The sequence below is a fragment of the Bombus impatiens genome, unplaced genomic scaffold, assembly GCF_000188095.3.
Source record: "Bombus impatiens unplaced genomic scaffold, BIMP_2.2 scf_5558, whole genome shotgun sequence".
Classification (NCBI taxonomy): domain Eukaryota; kingdom Metazoa; phylum Arthropoda; class Insecta; order Hymenoptera; family Apidae; genus Bombus; species Bombus impatiens.
Genome location: NT_181976.1, coordinates 1 through 17,649, shown reverse-complemented (window position 1 = coordinate 17,649; position 17,649 = coordinate 1). Strand labels below are relative to the sequence as shown.

Below are 17,649 nucleotides of genomic sequence, written 5' to 3'. Positions count from 1 at the left end.
CATTTCCGGCACGATATGCTCCTGTAAAAATGACGACGATTCTGGATTGGAAGGCAGGGCTCGTTGTAAAGAACTTACGATCTAACCAGCCGCGATTCTGTCGTAATTTCGAGCGACTATTATGTGAATCATCGATTTCCTATGGCTCGGTATAGATAGGAGCGATCGAAGCCTTTGATGCTTTTTGTCAAAGCTACTATGCATTGGCCAATCTGTCGATTATTATTTGCGACGATAAAATCTAGATGCCTGGCATTTTTTATAATATTTTTCAATAGCTTCTTTCCTTTGTCATCTTCCAGCTTTGTTCCAGCTTTACGTTGAACGTATCGATTCAATTTTTCCACTGCTATCGGTTGACTGCCTTAGAGGCCATCTCTTGAAAGAATTCATTAATACATAAGTACGCGAATAATTTTGGATTGTCAAAAGAAGAAAATAAAAGAACGAATTATTTAGTCGCGTGACTTTGCCCGCTAGATAATTCTAAATTGCCAGGTGAATTTAAAAAACAGTGTTTGCGATATCACCCTGTTTCCCGCTTCTCGTTTATGCAGTCGATCGATGCGCCTTCCGAATGGCTCAACCAGTCCTCAAAAGCCACGCATTCGAAAGAACAAATATGAAGAGTAGCAGCAAAATGGATAAAATATTATCTAACAGAATCGCTTTCGTTGTGGCATTAATGGATCGATTGCGAAAATGACTGGATCTCGCCGTGTATAAAGGAGAGAGAAAACGCAAGCGTAAGAAAAGGCAATTGACGATTCAATATCGAAGCTTTCATCGCATCGTTCACGCGATAATTACCTTCCAATAAAAGAAGATATCGAAGAGTTGCTTCCTATTTGCTCTGCGAGTTATCTATCTGACAAATCAATTAGCGTGAAAATCAACAGAAGAAGAAAGTGTTTCTACCTTGATACGTTTGATCGGCACCTTTCACAACGGCACTTCGAACAGCACACTATCGATCACACGCGAAATAGAGGAGTATCACGATCGCAAGACGGCACACAGGTAGCCGGTTTCAAGCTTACGGGTTATCTATGCAAATGCGATGCATCCTGAGCGCGGTGCTCGTGATCACGGCAAGTCGCACGATATAGACATAATCCTCCCACTCATTCACCAGACCGCCAACAGGTATTTCCGATGGCTCCTTGGTCGAATAACAGAGTAGCTTGCAAACCGGGAACCGTGTAAACGGCCTTTGCCAGCCGGCTCCTTACTGTTTCGGCCATCGACTGGTCCGGAAGTAACCAACGGTACCCCCTTGTTTCGTTGCATCATCGATCCGGGGACATCGTGAAACTATGCTTTTCACGCTGGACAATTAACTGTACACCCTGTACCGTTCCTCTCTATATGGATTTTGCTAAAGCAATGGAAAAGCTGTAAATCGCTAGCGGTACAAGACTACTGCTATTTATTATACTTTATAAATCATCGCGTTCTGACTTGAGCGTTATAGCAACTTAGGTGTACCTTTTCGAGTCACGAAGACACATCGTGACAGAGGACAAAGTTACATATGAATTAATTAAGGATCGAAGTTTCCGATAGACGATAGGACGACGCCTCTAGAAATCGCTATCTTCCTTTCATCTTCGAATTTTAATTTACACTGATTTTTAGCTCGTCAGTCGAGGAGAAGCAGTTATTCGAAAGTGTCCTTGTAACGTGATTATCCTCCATCAACCGTGTGCTTTAGGCAGGCGAAGAGGAACGTAGGTGTCACCGACCCATAAACAATAGAAAAACCAAGGGGCTCTAACGAACATCCTGCAGGCCATCGAAACAACAATAAAGAGAGTATTTCAGTGTCAGAAAACAATAACAGCATGACCATCTCTGACCTGGGCCCCGGCGACGTCCCTATCATAGAACCCAAACCCATAGTGTATATAAACCTTGCTAAAACTAGCTGCCGACATTCTCTGTTATAACACTATGAACCGTCACTTTATTGCATTCGTACAATAAATTTTACTACTATGTCTAAAGTTCAATTCTTTATTTTATTTACGAAACGTTGCAACTATCACCGGTGAATTGTCAATTTCGTGATTTCTTGTGTCTCTTACGTGACACAGGGATTGAAATTTGATCGATTTGGAAAGCTTTCTCTCGTTATAGGTAAACAGAGGATTAACTTATCAGTCGGCGAAAAGCTTCTATAAATAGAAGGAGAAGGCAGTTCTTCGAATAAAAACGTCATTTTGCCAACAGCTTTGTTCACCTTGCGTAGCTATTGAAACGATGTTTAGAACTCGCAGAGTCGTAGTTGGAACGTGTTTGTACGAGCGTATTTGAATTGGAAGAGAATGTTGTCCTTTTTTCCCCTTGCAGACCGAGTGTTTTCTGCTTTTTATGCCAACGCGTGATACCTGATATTTTTAAGTCTAACGACCTACGAAGTTCTTCTGTGTAGTAACGTATGTTACCAAGGTACGTACCGTCGTTTTTCGTGATTAACCGACCGAATTTCTGACACTGTCTCGCCATGCGTATCCGTCACACGATCATGACTTATTCCTCTACGGATACCTCGAATCACAAAGACGATCGTATCGATCGTTTGATAAAAATTATTTCGCAGACATATCGCTCGAACATACACAGACGTAGAAAGAAACGGACCAAGGTCCATATCGGAATTGATCGTGTCGGTGTGCCATGTCAGATATATCTACACGATTAAATAACAGAAATCGAAATAGCCATCGGAATAATTCCATACTTTGCAAAGTATGGAAGCAAAATCGTTGTTTTCGATATACCAGAGATTACCGCGCTAATCAACTTGTTCTGCGGATAAATTTATGCAGACAAATCGTGTACTTTTTGCGACACCGAACGCTAGTTACGTATTTAGACGACGAATCTACGAAATTGATAAAGAGCGGAACTAAATCAGCCTCGCGTCTTCCGAGACAATATCCGTGGATGATATACACGAATTAAATTAGCAAAATTAGCACGAACAGAAAACGACTACATATATCTGCATGTTCGTGCGATAACCATCTCGGAAGTAACTTTCTTCTCATTATCCTCGCTGGATCATATCTAATTGCAAGTGTGGAACGGGTTTCGCGTGGAAATGGAAGAAAAAGTAAATCAACTTATCGCGACGAAAGGAAAAATAAAAGTGAACCCTCTTTCTCTCTCGTTCGCTCGTCTTTCGCATCAGAGAATCAGTGCCAAAAAGAAATCTTTAATCGTTCCAAACTGCTCGTTATGCCTTCTGTTTCTATGCTAGCTACGTTTATTGAAATTCAGTTTACATCAACTAGGTGGAACGCGTTACGCCACTTGTACGTTCTCGCAAGCCATGATTAAGAGAAATCATGCTCCCTATTACCCTATAGAATAGCAGCTCTCTATATAAACGAAAAACTCTGCGTGCTATCGGCCTACTCGTTAAAATGCGCTTAAAACGGCATCGTGTTGGCCCAATGAGCGACAACAAATCGTTTTCCAGAAAACTATATACCATCCGTACGTCAGCATCGTTAAACCTTATATACATAAAATATATGCATAGAATACAGGTATATCTTGAATTCTATGAAGAATTCTTGATGTACGCTTTGGAGATTTACAGGGATATGAAAGAAACGACATACTTAAAGGTGTTTAACTGAGGGAAAAAAGGCACGGTACATCGGGTTCCCTTAAGTATTTAAGGTAAAGGTAAACGAGGTGCCGTGCTGCTTCAGGCCAATTTACCTTTGTCGTTGCGAAATTTTGGCAGGACAACTACCTGCAGTGGTATACGTCAAAGTAACGGAAATTTTCCATCGTCTTCCGTCTACGAGTAAATCGTTTAAAAGCTTTCCTTTCGATTTGTTATAGAAATGCAAACGGTTTCGGCATTCAACGTTTTGCGCAATAAAAATCTTTGTAGGACAATCGACTGGCAGTTGTAATACGATTTCGTAATGCAATGAAACTTTTTAAAACTCTCGCCCTCTGCCTCTCTCTCTCTCTCCCTAAGAATTTCGTTCCCTTCCCTTTTCCATCCTTTAGCGATGAAATCAACGCGAAAGAATAATTGTCACGTTATCGATATCGTCGTCGACTTCCGTATTTTTTGGGACATTTTCAATTATCTCTTTCTATCGCTGTCGAATTTCTTAAGTTCAAGATACGAAAGAATTAAAGGATTTACAGCAACAAAGAAGGAAGCTGTAATATCTAGATTTTATTTATTGGAATAGAAAGAAAGGTAAAGTATACAAAACATTTTGCATCCGGAAGTGTAGAAATTTATTACCATGAATTACGTAGCGCGTTTAAAAAAGCGATTTGATTTTTATTGATTTCAAGTTGGTTTTATTGGTTTAGTGAAATTACTGGAGAATGAAGCTGCCTTCTGTAATTGCAACGATCCCTTCAATTGTTATCGATATGCGACAGAACGGATCTCTCTCATGCAACATGATTTCCATCAATTCGCAGTTACACAAATAACAAGCGAAATAAAACCTTGTTGCGCGCAAACGATCGTTTCGCGACGTTTCGCTTCAATTAGAATCGCTTAACTGCACGAACAGAGATTAGCCTATCCTCTAACGGCGAATATTCGTCAAGATTCGCTAACAATCGTCAGACGCCTAACTCGACACGCGTTTGTCGTTTCAATCGGTTGCAAACGTAACTGACGGCGGTTTCGCGAAGGGTTTCCTCGCGGCGAACCTTCACGGATACACTCAATTGTGTCAGTCGTTTTCTGACAACCAAAAAGAGGGAAAAGAACGTGATGGGATATTAGTAACGTTGCCTCGGTAATACGGAGTTTCACCATTCCGAATTATGTTCTTTCTGTTCTGGTTACGACGCCGACACGATTTTCTCTTTTAACTATTGCACACTAGCGATTCAAGATAGGACTGTTGCCAGTGTGTACATCTCATCTTAATCATATTTCTTACGCTATTAATGCAACACGATAGAAACGGCACGCGCACTACAGATTTAAAAGCACGTCAGACAAAGTACGGGTATAAAGACTCGATGCGTCACTGTCTTGGGAAAAGATTTTTCTTCGAATCGAGATTTTAGTTTATATTTATTTGATGTATGATAGTTTAGAGATATTCTCATGTATACTTCCTTCTTTTATACAAAACCCTCGAATTTGATAAATGCGTTTGATTTATTTCCACCATTTAATAATTCAACGTTATTGCTATGTTTCCAAAATCTAGTTATTTGTTTCAGAAGTAAATAGACTATAATTTATCTACCGTATGATCGTTAGTAACTTCAAAGTTCCAGGTAGAAATGTATCGCCTTATTTCGACAAAATTTACGAAAATTATTAAAAGAAAGCCATGTGATAGGACGAAAATAGATCGGCGTAAAAATAAACGATACTTTCGAACAGGAAAAAGGAAAGAAACGAGTATCGTTGTTTGAAATTTAAACATTACATATCGTAATGTTTAATGTCGGCATTGCATATAGTAAGGTGGAGAATTATTCTGCAGCTCCAAAAATCCCCAAGATGGCCAAAAACCAAAAATTCATTGAAAATTAAGAACGCTCGTTATCCTATTTGCGATTTGTTCGATTTAATATCGTAGGTCGACTTAACAATATGTAACGATACGAAACGAAGAAAGACTTATGTCAAAATAAACAGGATCGGACGAAAACAAAAAATATAAAACCGACCAATGGTCCATAAACTCAGCTGAGAGGAAAAAGGATGCTTGTCACCCTGGCAGACGACGTGCTGTCCGCGTGCTCGACAAACACTATAAGATACGTGTATTTCAAAATATTGTATGACAGTACTCACTAGCATTCGTAAGGACGGCTACTTTTCGATGAACTTCTGTATGAATAACACATTACTATCAACGATTCACTTCAAATTATATCGGGATAAAGAGAAAACTTCGACAAACCGCAGCCATACCGTATGGCAGCACGACGAAGACTGCCTCTATCAACCGAAACACGAACTAATGTAAGTACATGCTCGAACAGAAGTTTCCACCTGATCGAAAAGTGTAGCCCCGCCTTTCGACCTGCCTGTACTTAAGGATTGGACATAGAATTTTGGTATATAATGTAATGATCTATAATATTAATTAATATTGGCCATTTGCTATATCATAACAATGAAAATGAAATTACTACAAATTTTCTATACTTATGAAATATTATTTATTTTGAAAAATCTAGCTATGTATAAATAAGTGGTCAGTCTTTAACAATTTTTTATGAGAGATCATTTCGCCCTTTTGGCATATTTGTCTTCTAATTCATGCAGTTTAGAATCAAGTTCTGCCATAGAATATGTCTGAAATGTTTTTTCGTAATGAGTAGTTTTTGGAAATTAAATTATATGACTTAAAAGATATCACTTACCCTTTTCCTGACTGGTTTAAATGTTCCTTTGAGGTTGTTCATATCTTCTGCTTTCTGCAAACAATAATTAATGTTGGAGAATCAATAATACTGAACATTAAATCGAATTTAATAATATTTCATTAAACTTTTACCCAAAGATCCTTGTATTCGGGAGATATGCCTTCTAAGTATAATATTCGATCTTCGATATTTTTTAGTCTTTCGTATACATCTTTGGGAACAGGTCGATTTATTCCAAGAATTTTTTCGGTGGTTGAGATTCTTTCATCCAATACGGACGAGTAATTATTATTTGTTTGGGTCGGTCCCGACATCGTAGCTTTATGTAAAGCATGTTGATCGACTGTTTGAGGTCCCCATGCATTGAGTACTCTATGCACTATAAAAATTTATGTTTAAATATTTCATCATTTATCAGTACATTACTACCTTGATCTACCTTTAACATGACTTTTAGAATCTTTTCTCCTAATAAGAATGGCATCTACTCTCGCACATGAATTATCATTCTCATCATTTTGATCCCTACAATATATTATCATTAAATTACAACTATCGTAAATCGCTTACTATTACGTGTTTTTTTGTGAATGTCTTATTGACTAACCTTTGACAACAAAATTCTTGTACGTTAACAATGTTTACTTGTTGACGTTTTCTTTCAATGAAAGCTGATATTCTGTGATTCAGTTCAGCCGAGGTAGCACGAATCTGAACAAGATTTGGATCAATTATTACATCATCCTCTTCTTTTTCTACTTCTTCGCCATCATATTCTATTACAGTTTCTACTGTGTCATTTACTACTGTAATATTTTCTGATTCTTCTACATCAATCATATCATGAACTACACAAAAAACAGTCACAAAATGGGTTAATGGTTGTAAAATCATAAAACTATGATTAACGATTTGTTAACATTCACATATATTTACTATATAATCTTTTTCAAATTTTTTACCATTCTACAATATATTACATGAATATAATATATATTAATTTTATATAACTGAATAGATACATTAAAAATTTCGTAAAATTATGTAATTGTACTCAATGATTTCTATATGTTACAATTCTCTGTCTTTCTATAAAATTAAGGTATCGTATAAAAATATTATTTACTATTTGACCAGGTACACTCCTTATTTTCTTTCCATTGAACTTCTTGAGTATCATATACCTCTTTCTTCCAAATTGGAACTGATGCTTTCAATGAATTAATAGCATATTCAATAGCTTTTAATGATTCTTCCCTATGAGGAGAAGAAATAGCAATTACTACGCTAGCTTTGGATACTGGTACCTCCCCTAGGCGATGATATATAGCAATATGATAAACATTCCATTGAGAACGAATTTTTGAACATATATTTTTCATTTCTTTTAAAGCCATTGGTTCGTATGCTTCATACTCCAATCTTAAAACCTTGAAGTCATAAGTATATGAGTAAACATATCTTTACATTTGTAATTATAATTTCAATGGATAAATACCTTCTTATTATCAAAATTGTCACGAGTAATGCCAACAAAACTTGATACAGCCCCACAATTAGGAGCTGTTACTAAATCAATTATGTGTCCAACATTTAACTCTTCTTGTTGCAATTTGACGATATCTTTTGCAGTACTCATTCTAACCTAAAAATACCGCATTCATATTGTAAGACATTTTATTATTAATTCATAATGACGTATTAGCTGATTAAAATATTCATATTAGAAACAAGACAAACCTCCACTAAGTGGTGGAATAACAGCAACTTCGTCTTTTTCTGAAAGTACTAGTGTCGTGTCTGAAGCAACAAATTCTTCGTTCACTGCTAAGACTGCTGTATCACGAATGCTTTCTAATTTAAATTGGCTTATTATTTTATCTAATAAGTCAACATATAATAATTTTTGAGGAACGGTAATGTAACATTCTTTTTTCCCCGTTAACTCTCTTGCTTTGGCAAAAAAATAAACCTTCACTTGTATTTCAGCAACACTGTTATCCATTACGAAGTACATGCACACAATAGCAGCGCAAACTCACAAAATACTTCAACATTTTTATCGCAAGACATATAATTATCAATATATCGAATCAAGTTATGTAATTAAATAATCATCCAAAGATAATAGGTCCGTTATCTGAAACTCAGAACAAGGTTATATTTTTCTTGAACTGCATCATCTTGGACTACATTAATCAAACTAGTGTCCATGTGTGTTGTGGAAACATATTAAAAAATTTTAATAATAAAATTAATAATAAGTCACGAATAGAAGTAAACAATTAATTGTTAGCTGATATTGTTAAATGTTTTAATACTTCTTATAATAAATTACACACTTGACTGCGCTATAAGCATATATTCTAAGCCATTCACTTTTAAGCGGTAGAATATAAAATAATTGAATTTGTAATTGTGGTCAAAATAAAAACATATTTACGAATGTGAATTATCATTTTTGATATAAAAAGAGATTATATGACTCCTAAGTACACTATGCTTATATATATATATATTACAGCTTCCAAAAAACTTGATAGAACGAAGGTATTCTATAGATCGACTTCAAGTACCTTGTATGATATTAAGGTCAACCGAGAAATGAGGTCAACGTAGCAAGGAATCGTACTGTTCCGCTTGCATAATATTCGATGCACAAAAACTAATACATATATTTGTTGGATTATTTCTACAACTCATATTTAGGGAATATGTTAATCAAGGATTACTTATTTTTAATATTTTGTAAAAATTGTAATAATATAAATGTAATTGTGAGTTTCAGAATATGTGGAAAATCTAATCTGGTAGTTATTAGAGATGAGAAACTTTATAGGATGCAGAAGTAGCTATTTTATAAGTAATGTATTAACAGCGGTGACGATGTGTCAGTAAGCAATAACCTTGGATAAGCATTTAAATGTATGCATCGCGCGTGCAGCACAATGTGCGCGCACGCTTAAGTATAGATGGACAGCCTGCTAACCCAAAGTCTAAAAGAGTGTAGGGATTTAGCTCATTCACTCGAGTTGCTGTGGGACAAGGACTTTATTTTTAAGGAATTTATTCCTTTAACAGTTAAGTAACGCTCCTAAGACTTACTTAAGCGTCACAATCGAAAATCACATAACACGATAAACCGGTTATAGCAATAGTTATACATATGTTTATTTAGAGATGCTACCTCATTCGAACGCTGGATATGTGACGTAATAAGGGAAAAAATTCCGTGAGTGTTACTTAACGTGATCAGTTCTAAAGGATCAAACTTTTCAATTTTGGGGTAGAAAAATTATTATTGAAATTTTTTAATCAGTTTTTAATAATTAACGTAATGAATAATGCAACCAAAATAAATACACAATTAAATTCGCGCTTGGTAATGTAATTATGCATATAACAATGTAACTATTGTAATGTGTATTTCACGTAGAAGTTTAGAATGATTTAGTAGCGAAACATACGGTGTGTCGTATGAGAGAGAAGTGCAATCGAGCGAGGTCGTACAGTGATTATATATTGAGTAACGCTACTAGTGCTACTAGTCCCATCGCTCGAAAAATTCATGACAACATATGTGTTACATGCACCTACATAATTGGATCGGAGGGACAGTTGTGAGAGTCATACACGCGAACACAACAACCAACGTGTTCGCGCCTTTAGTTAAAGCAAATAGAAGAAGCCGAACAGGAGTATCACGAGAGACAGACAAATTTCACTTCATTTCATTTCTGATGATATAACAGATGATATAAAGATCCCGAAATGCAATCGTGTGCGCGCGTGTCCAAACGTAGTTTTGATTATCAGGTGAAGGTTTAAATAGTAGCCAGGAGCCACCTCGTGGCTTAAGAACAACATTTTCAAAGGAAGAATAATCCCGCGATTCACGAATTGTCGCTCTTGTCGTTTCAACGATGAGCTGATTCATAACTAGTAACAGCATTGCGACATGCGACTATGACTGAAAGCGTTTGTGTATATAGCATTGTTCACTCATGGATTTATACGATTAGTTTGTAATGCGAAACAAATTTTTATCTACGTATTTACGTATCGTCTGATATCACTGCAACTTTGAACTTTGCCTCTCTTGATAATGAATCGTTTTAGTTGAAAAGAAAAAAGGGAATATGTATTTTTGGAAAGCAATTTTTTAAGGGGAATCGTTTTAGATACGATTTACAGTGTGCCAGCAATGCCGTTTCAGTCACATGTGCGCGCAATCGGTATTAGAAAACAATACCCACGAGTTTCAACGATGACTGCATTGTTTCTGCCCATTGCAAAAAATCTATTATGGTATAATGGACGTTATTTTGATCATGCATATTGATAATGTAATAACATTGTCAGTCTCTTCCGTTTTAATATATGTCGATAAAATATCGTGATTTTTTTTAAATTATTAATGTGAGATAATAACAAGAACAGTGATATTTTTTAATCGATTATTTTTGCAAATTATTTACTCAAATCTCTACTGCGAAATTTAAAATAATATGAATTATATTTTTGAACACGTCATTCATTACAAGCCCATAGGGCACACTATCTTCGTTGTTTTCTTAGATAAGACTCTGAAAAGTACATCTTTTTTCAGACTCTAACTATATTAACGGATAAGAATATTATTAACCAACAGATGCACGTACATTACGTACACGTATACGTGATATATCCTATGATTTCACTTTCGAAGAAAAATGGCTGTTTCCCTTTCGACTGACTAGATGTAACGGATCCCATTATTTCCATATCTTAAAGTCAATGACTGTTTCGACAAACAGAAAGTTAGTTTCAAAGGTATGCGACGGTATACATCGACTTCAATTCATCGTCAAAATTCGTAAATATTCTCAATAATTAATCCATATTTGAATAATAAACCGAATCATCATGCGATACCATAGTAGCATCTATATTCGTTGATAAAAATTGATCTAAATATCATGCATGATCGTGATAAGCGACTATGATCGTAGTTTTGAAATCATCGCTAGGAAATCAAATGCATCTTATTCACTTGCACATGAACTATGATGTCATACTGCAGTGCGCACCAACAAGATTAACGTCCTTGACAGGAAAAATATTTTTATGATATAGACGGTTTTCTCTTAATAGGAACAATATCTTTTAAAATAGCGAATTAAATACATGAAATTCAAATTAGTACCGTTTACGACATCCTCGCATTACTTATAGATACATACGATAAATGCAACATGCCACGGTAAGTCGCAACTGTAACTGTATGATGGTTAGCAGTAAAATCAATCGATAGCTATTCGTTCAGCTAACTCTGATTCACGGTAGATCGGTCGTGATACGTATTAGAAATCATTAACTCGCTTGTGACGAAATATTAAATCGGTCAGATGAGTTTATAAAGGTGGGAAAGAAATGCAATAAATTATGTAATATAATGTTACATTGTTATTATCAACAGAAGAAGCGAAGTTAAATCAACGAGACTACACTTTGAAATTATTAAGAAGTATAAAGTGAGAAACGAGCGTATAAATGTGTGTTTGTCGTAACGATGGAATTTTTGGTTAAAAGATGGAAGAGTATATGCATGAATGCATAAGGGCCCGAAATAAGACGCCCCTGGTGTACGTTGAACAGTACGTTCCTGCAGAACGGAGCCCGCGAGGGCTAGTTAGAAGAAGAGAGTCTAACTGGTGATCCGAAGTGGTATAAGAGCGAGGGAGACAGAACGAGCGAGAGAGGAACGCGAGGGCCGAGGCACACACCATCGAGTATCAACCAGCTGGTTGGCAAGGCAGCCGCGAGCAGTCGCCAGTGAGACGCGGTACCCCGCGAGGGCTTTCGTCGTTTGTTCGTTCGTCTATACGTGTGTCTATATGTCCGTCATCTCCCTTCCGCTTAAACCTATCGTGGTCGTGCGTACGTTCATTCGTTCGTCCGGTCCGTGTGTGGTGCGTCTCCCATCGCTTACTTTGAACGACACTTGCCACCGGTCGCGACTATCGTCTCTGTGTCAAAGTACGTCTCTCTCTTACTCTACCTCTCTCTCCTCGTTTCTCTTGGCGTGCCCGACCGAAAAGACAAGATGGCTGCCGACTCAGGAATGGAGACGTGTCCCTCCCCGGAGATTGCAGACTCCAGGAAGCGGCCGCTTGATTGTGACGCGGAAAATGGCGCGACGAAGAGGTCTCATTACGGATCAGGTATTTTAATTGCGCGTTGTCAATCATTTTTATCGACTGTCGCGGTCTAAGCTTCCCTACGCACCTTCACCAATTTTCCTATACATACGATAAAGTACACTCACAATGATTTTCTCTCTCCTTCTCTCTCTTTCTCTCGCTCTCTCTTTTTTCACTGTTCTCTCTCTTGCCTGCGATGCTCTTTACTCTCTCGCACGCCTTTGACAATCTTGTCGCTGGTGCTGCTGTTGACATAGCGATCGCTCGCTACGACCGTTCCCTTTCGTTTCCCACTTCGAAGCCTGGCGAACGTGTACACGGAGGCGAGAACGCGAACACGGTGCACCGCACAGCGGTTCGCGCATCCTCTCGTGCCACGTCTCCTTCTCTTTTTCCGTCTCTCATCTCCCCTATTTTCCCTATTTCTTCGCTATTTCCTTGCCTCGTATCGTTAGCGCCAATTCACGCAACACCTGTAACGGTGTTTTTACGCGTTGACGGTCATTTTATTATCGTCAACGTCACCATTGTCATTGTCGTTTTCGTCTTCGTTGTCGCCTCTCCCCTCCACCCTTCCCCCAATCACCGTAATCGTCAACATTGTCCTTATTTTCCTGTTCGTCTTCCTTATCGTTTTTGTCGTCGTCGACGTTGTCGTTGTGGCTGTCTCTGCTGTCATCGTGGCCGTCATCGTCGTCATTGTTCCTGCGTGGGCGGTTGTGCCTGTGAACGTCGTTAATGGAGAATCGCTGCTGCGGTGGCTGTCGATCACGGTCCGTGACTCTGCAACTTCGTCCCTGTCGCGCCCGTTTCATCGGACGTGCAACTGCTAAGTTCGCGGCAAGACTCGCTGGAAGGGACCTACACCTTGTTCCATCCGTACGCATATTGTGTACCTTTTCTCTGGCGTATTCTCGTAGTGCAGTGCCGCCGTTGTCGCGAAAGCGGCGTACTAAGGAACGCGCCTGCTACCCGTTAAGTGGCAGTTACTAGGATGTGGCGTATCGGTGAGTTGTCAGGCACACCGTTCCGCTGCCGAGGTTGCGGGTCAAGGTCGATGCGAACCGAGTGAGCGCACAGGGCTTCCATCTGTCAAACAGCTGTTTGCCTTCAACGCATCAAAACTTTGTGTCTTTCCGCATTGCACTTCCCTATCCTTCATCCACCGATTACCCGACACTTTTTCGTGACTCGTGCTGCGTGCTCGTTGATATTGGTCTCGCTGCGCTCGCGTGCCCGTGAGTACGCATGATTTCGCGTTCCACCGATTTAGGAACCAATCAAAAGTCACAAGTTTGAACGCCAATCACAGAATAACGTGTTTTAGTTTGGTGAAAAACGTTCCAAAGTCGCACGAGAGCTACCTTTAGCTTTCAAGTTCAATATTGATGTTTCACTTTCATTCGATTTATCTTTTAATGAATTAGAAATTACTGTGATTTCCGTAAAAAAATTTGAAGTGCTTTCAATGTGTATATGTTTTGTAAAGACTGTGTTAAATTTGTATTTTTCTCTAACTGTTTATGCTAGTGTAATAAATATCATTTCTTACTGAATTCAATGTTTTAAAAATTGTAACTTTTCACCTTTTGTACTCTGTTATGTACTAATTTATAATTTATGTGTCTTTATACCATCTGTCGTTCGATTAATGTAATAATTTCTTTTTTTTTTTATTTTATAGGGGGTGATGGAACATATCACCTCAAAGTATTGGTCCCTGGTGTGGCTGCTGGAGCAATCATTGGAAAAGGAGGGGATACAATTGCCCAGTTACAAAAAGATACAGGAGCCAGGGTCAAAATGTCTAAATCCCACGATTTCTACCCAGGTAGACTGAAAATATTCCCTTATGCTGTATTTGTTAGTACAAGGTGGTATGACAGTCTTTGCATACAATTTTATGCGATGTACAGGAACAACAGAAAGAGTGTGTTTAATTACGGGTAGTTTAGAAGCTATAATGGCAGTTATGGACTTCATTATGGATAAAATTCGTGAGAAACCAGATCTTACGTTAAAGACAACTGTTGACTTTGAATCAGGGAAAACTACCGCAGAGAGAGACAAACAGGTAAAAAGCTTTGTTTATATACGTATATGCTTTTTATGTATGTTTAGTATACCAGAATATTTATACATGTACATTTGTCAGATATTAAACAAATATTGCGTCATTGAAGTTGCTTTTGTTAATGGTGACCTACTTATTAACTGCTTTCGTATTAATTAGAAATGCACAACCAAAAGTGTTCTTGTCATATATCTATTGATTGCAATAAGGAAGGCTAACATTTCTTTATTTACATGTAATGTTTAATATAATATTTTAGGTAAAAATTTTGGTACCTAACAGCACTGCAGGCATGATAATAGGTAAAGCTGGAAATTACATTAAACAAATAAAAGAAGAATGTGGCTCGTACGTTCAAATAAGTCAAAAGGCAAAAGATGTGTCTTTGCAAGAAAGATGTATAACGGTAATTGGAGAGAAAGAGAATAACCGTAATGCATTAATGATGATATTAGCAAAAGTGGCAGATGATCCACATAGTGGAACATGTCCAAATGTTAGTTACGCAGATGTTAGTGGTCCTGTAGCTAATTACAATCCCACAGGCAGTCCTTATGCTCAAGCACCTACAAGCACTCCCACGTATACTTCTACGGCTGGCATCAATACAGGTAAAATTTCTAGTAACATAAAAAACGTGTAATATAGTTACAGGATTAAGGTATGATAGTTACTAAATTGTGACTTACATTTGTTCACAGTGAGTCTCTTGAATGGTGCTGGATTAAGCTTGAACTTGAATTTAGGAGCTGCAATTACAGCAGGTACAGCACCAGTGACAACGCAATTGTTGGAACATATAAAATTAAATTTACGAACGGCAGGTTTTTCGGAACCTGCTGCTAGCGAAATTTTGTCTGCTATCGCTACACTTGCTAAATATAATCTTCTCGGAATGGGAATCGGGATGCCTTCTAGTATGGGATACCTTGGAAATCCTATGGATAGCACTACAACAGCAAATGGTTCGAATAACAATGGCGGCGTATTTGGGCCAATTGGAACAGTTCCTGCTCTTGGATCTACGTCTCCCACACCACGTAATACACTTGACAGATACGAGCCTTTTGATCCATTCAGACAAAACAACACAGCTGCCAGTGCTATTCATCTAAACAACAATTCGTTTGGCCTTGGCACTAACCAGTTATCACTTGTAAGTAAGAGTCCTACACAGGTAGACGCCAACAACAAGGAGACCAAGAAAGTAGACATAGAAATTGCAGAGGTTATAGTGGGAGCTATTCTGGGACCCGGTGGTCGTGCCCTCATTGAGATTCAGCACCTAAGTGGCGCCAACATACAAATCTCTAAGAAGGGCATGTTCGCTCCTGGTACCAGGAACCGCATAGTGACTATCACGGGTTATCCTAATGCAATCGGCACTGCTCAATATTTAATTGAGCAGAGGATCAGTGAAGAGGAAGCAAAACGAGCACGTCAGAATGCCCTCGCCAATATGATCCATTGATTTCAAGTACAGCACTTTTGTTCATCCCCATTATTGAGCTCCGTCATTCATCTTTTCACATCTTGAGGTGATGCTGCGGTAGCTCTCTCTTCCCTTCTTGAAACACTCGTCCACTACCACCTACCACCCGTTGTCATCTATCGCTACATCACTATAGCGCTTGCATTCTCACATCACTGTTCATGCATCCATCATGATTCGTCAACATTTATCTATCTTTTAAGATTATTATGATATATAAATATTATATGTTAAATGATAACTACTACAATTGTTCTGTGATACACCATGTTACGGGACTTTATCACAAATAATACACGTACTACATCAGAGTTACATAATATATCTAGTTGTATGGTATAGGATATTGAAAGAAGGCATGATGAAATTATGATTACATTAGAAACGAAATGGCACAATTTGGCCATAGTTGTTCTTGGAAGGTCAAGACGACAATGTTACATGGGTAATTGTTTCGTTTCATAAAAATAAATCTATTTTTTTCTTTTTTTTTTGTATAGGAGCATAATCTTAGTACTAATATGAAAGATATTTTTAGTTAGAAGGTCATACAGAACTCACAAATTGAATGACTTCGATCTGAGGAATTAGTATTTTAATGTGTATCGTGCAGACCAAATTATATTCATTTCCATAAAATGATGTTGCAAATTATTGTATTGAACTGTTCCTTGAGCTATGAAATGATTAGGCCGATTGAACGATTAACATGCTATATGAGCAAGTTTTCTCGAGTACAGAGTAATACCTTGGCAAAACCAAAGATCTTACATATGTAAAGCAGAAATAACTTGGCTGGAGGATAAATATACATACAAAGGGAGAGCTATTCTATGTATAAACATATATTTATATATTTACAATGCTGGCTGGTCCAGTTAAATGAATAACATAATACTTTATTGCCAAGTTTTATTCTGAATCCCAAAGTCTTTATTTCTCAAAATCTTCATCAAATTATATCTTATAGTATTTAGATTAATGTACCCAGAAGTATATAAACATCAAGTCTCATTCTTCCTTACTCATACCTTAGGAACAGAGGATTCATTATACTAGGATGCTAAGATAAGAATTACTCGATTCATCACTGAATCAAAAAGATCCTCTCATGTAATATTTTGGTATGGTTAACACGCGTTGTACATTAAAACTTTTGTCTAATTATTTTTAGTTTCAAGGTATATCAGTTGAATACAATTTGAGTTAATGAGATATATTTCATGACACTTTGCAAAGCAAAAGCTGTGACATAGAAATTTGTTTTTGTCATTCCTTTATATTATAGCAGCATGAATATAATTATTTTTGTCATGTAAAGATATTTATATTTATATACATCTGTTTTCAATAGTTTAATCGTGAAATATTTTTTGAACAAAATATTCCATTCGCTAGTGCTTTCAATTCTTTTCTATGCAATGATTAATGTATTCTGATGAAAATACAGCAAATTAAGGTTTCTACATACATACATACATACATACATACATACATACATGCATACATAC

General features: G+C 37.3%; 3 protein-coding genes across 6 annotated transcripts; 1 reads left to right on the top strand and 2 right to left on the bottom strand.

Annotated features, from left to right (window-relative positions):
• Positions 1–6,163: 6,163 nt before the first annotated feature.
• Positions 6,164–8,492, bottom strand: LOC100742283 (molybdopterin synthase catalytic subunit). Its single transcript, XM_003494901.3, has 8 exons — positions 8,131–8,492; positions 7,889–8,035; positions 7,517–7,820; positions 6,998–7,238; positions 6,830–6,915; positions 6,522–6,769; positions 6,388–6,441; positions 6,164–6,319 (listed from the first exon to the last, which is right to left on the bottom strand). The coding sequence occupies exons 2-8, from the start codon at positions 8,027–8,029 to the stop codon at positions 6,248–6,250; spliced, it is 1,146 nt and encodes a 381-aa protein (XP_003494949.1). The 5' UTR covers positions 8,030–8,035; positions 8,131–8,492; the 3' UTR covers positions 6,164–6,247.
• LOC112214039 (molybdopterin synthase sulfur carrier subunit) lies at positions 8,114–8,502 on the bottom strand. The gene has a single exon (XM_033324641.1). The coding sequence runs from the start codon at positions 8,405–8,407 to the stop codon at positions 8,114–8,116; it is 294 nt and encodes a 97-aa protein (XP_033180532.1). The 5' UTR covers positions 8,408–8,502.
• A 2,841-nt stretch (positions 8,503–11,343) lies between these two features.
• On the top strand, positions 11,344–17,497 carry LOC100742164 (RNA-binding protein Nova-1). Of its 4 annotated transcripts, XM_012393794.3 has the most exons (6): positions 11,348–12,593; positions 14,257–14,403; positions 14,489–14,646; positions 14,906–15,257; positions 15,348–15,802; positions 15,873–16,130. In XM_012393794.3, exons 1-6 carry the CDS (start codon positions 12,476–12,478, stop codon positions 15,879–15,881), a joined length of 1,239 nt encoding a protein of 412 aa, XP_012249217.1. In that variant the 5' UTR covers positions 11,348–12,475; the 3' UTR covers positions 15,882–16,130. The 4 variants fall into 4 exon arrangements, with proteins under 4 accessions (XP_003494948.1, XP_012249217.1, XP_012249216.1 ...); XM_003494900.4 differs by having other exon boundaries at positions 11,344–12,593; positions 15,348–17,497; XM_012393793.3 differs by lacking the exon at positions 11,348–12,593 and adding an exon at positions 13,003–13,579 and having other exon boundaries at positions 15,348–17,497.
• Positions 17,498–17,649: the final 152 nt, after the last annotated feature.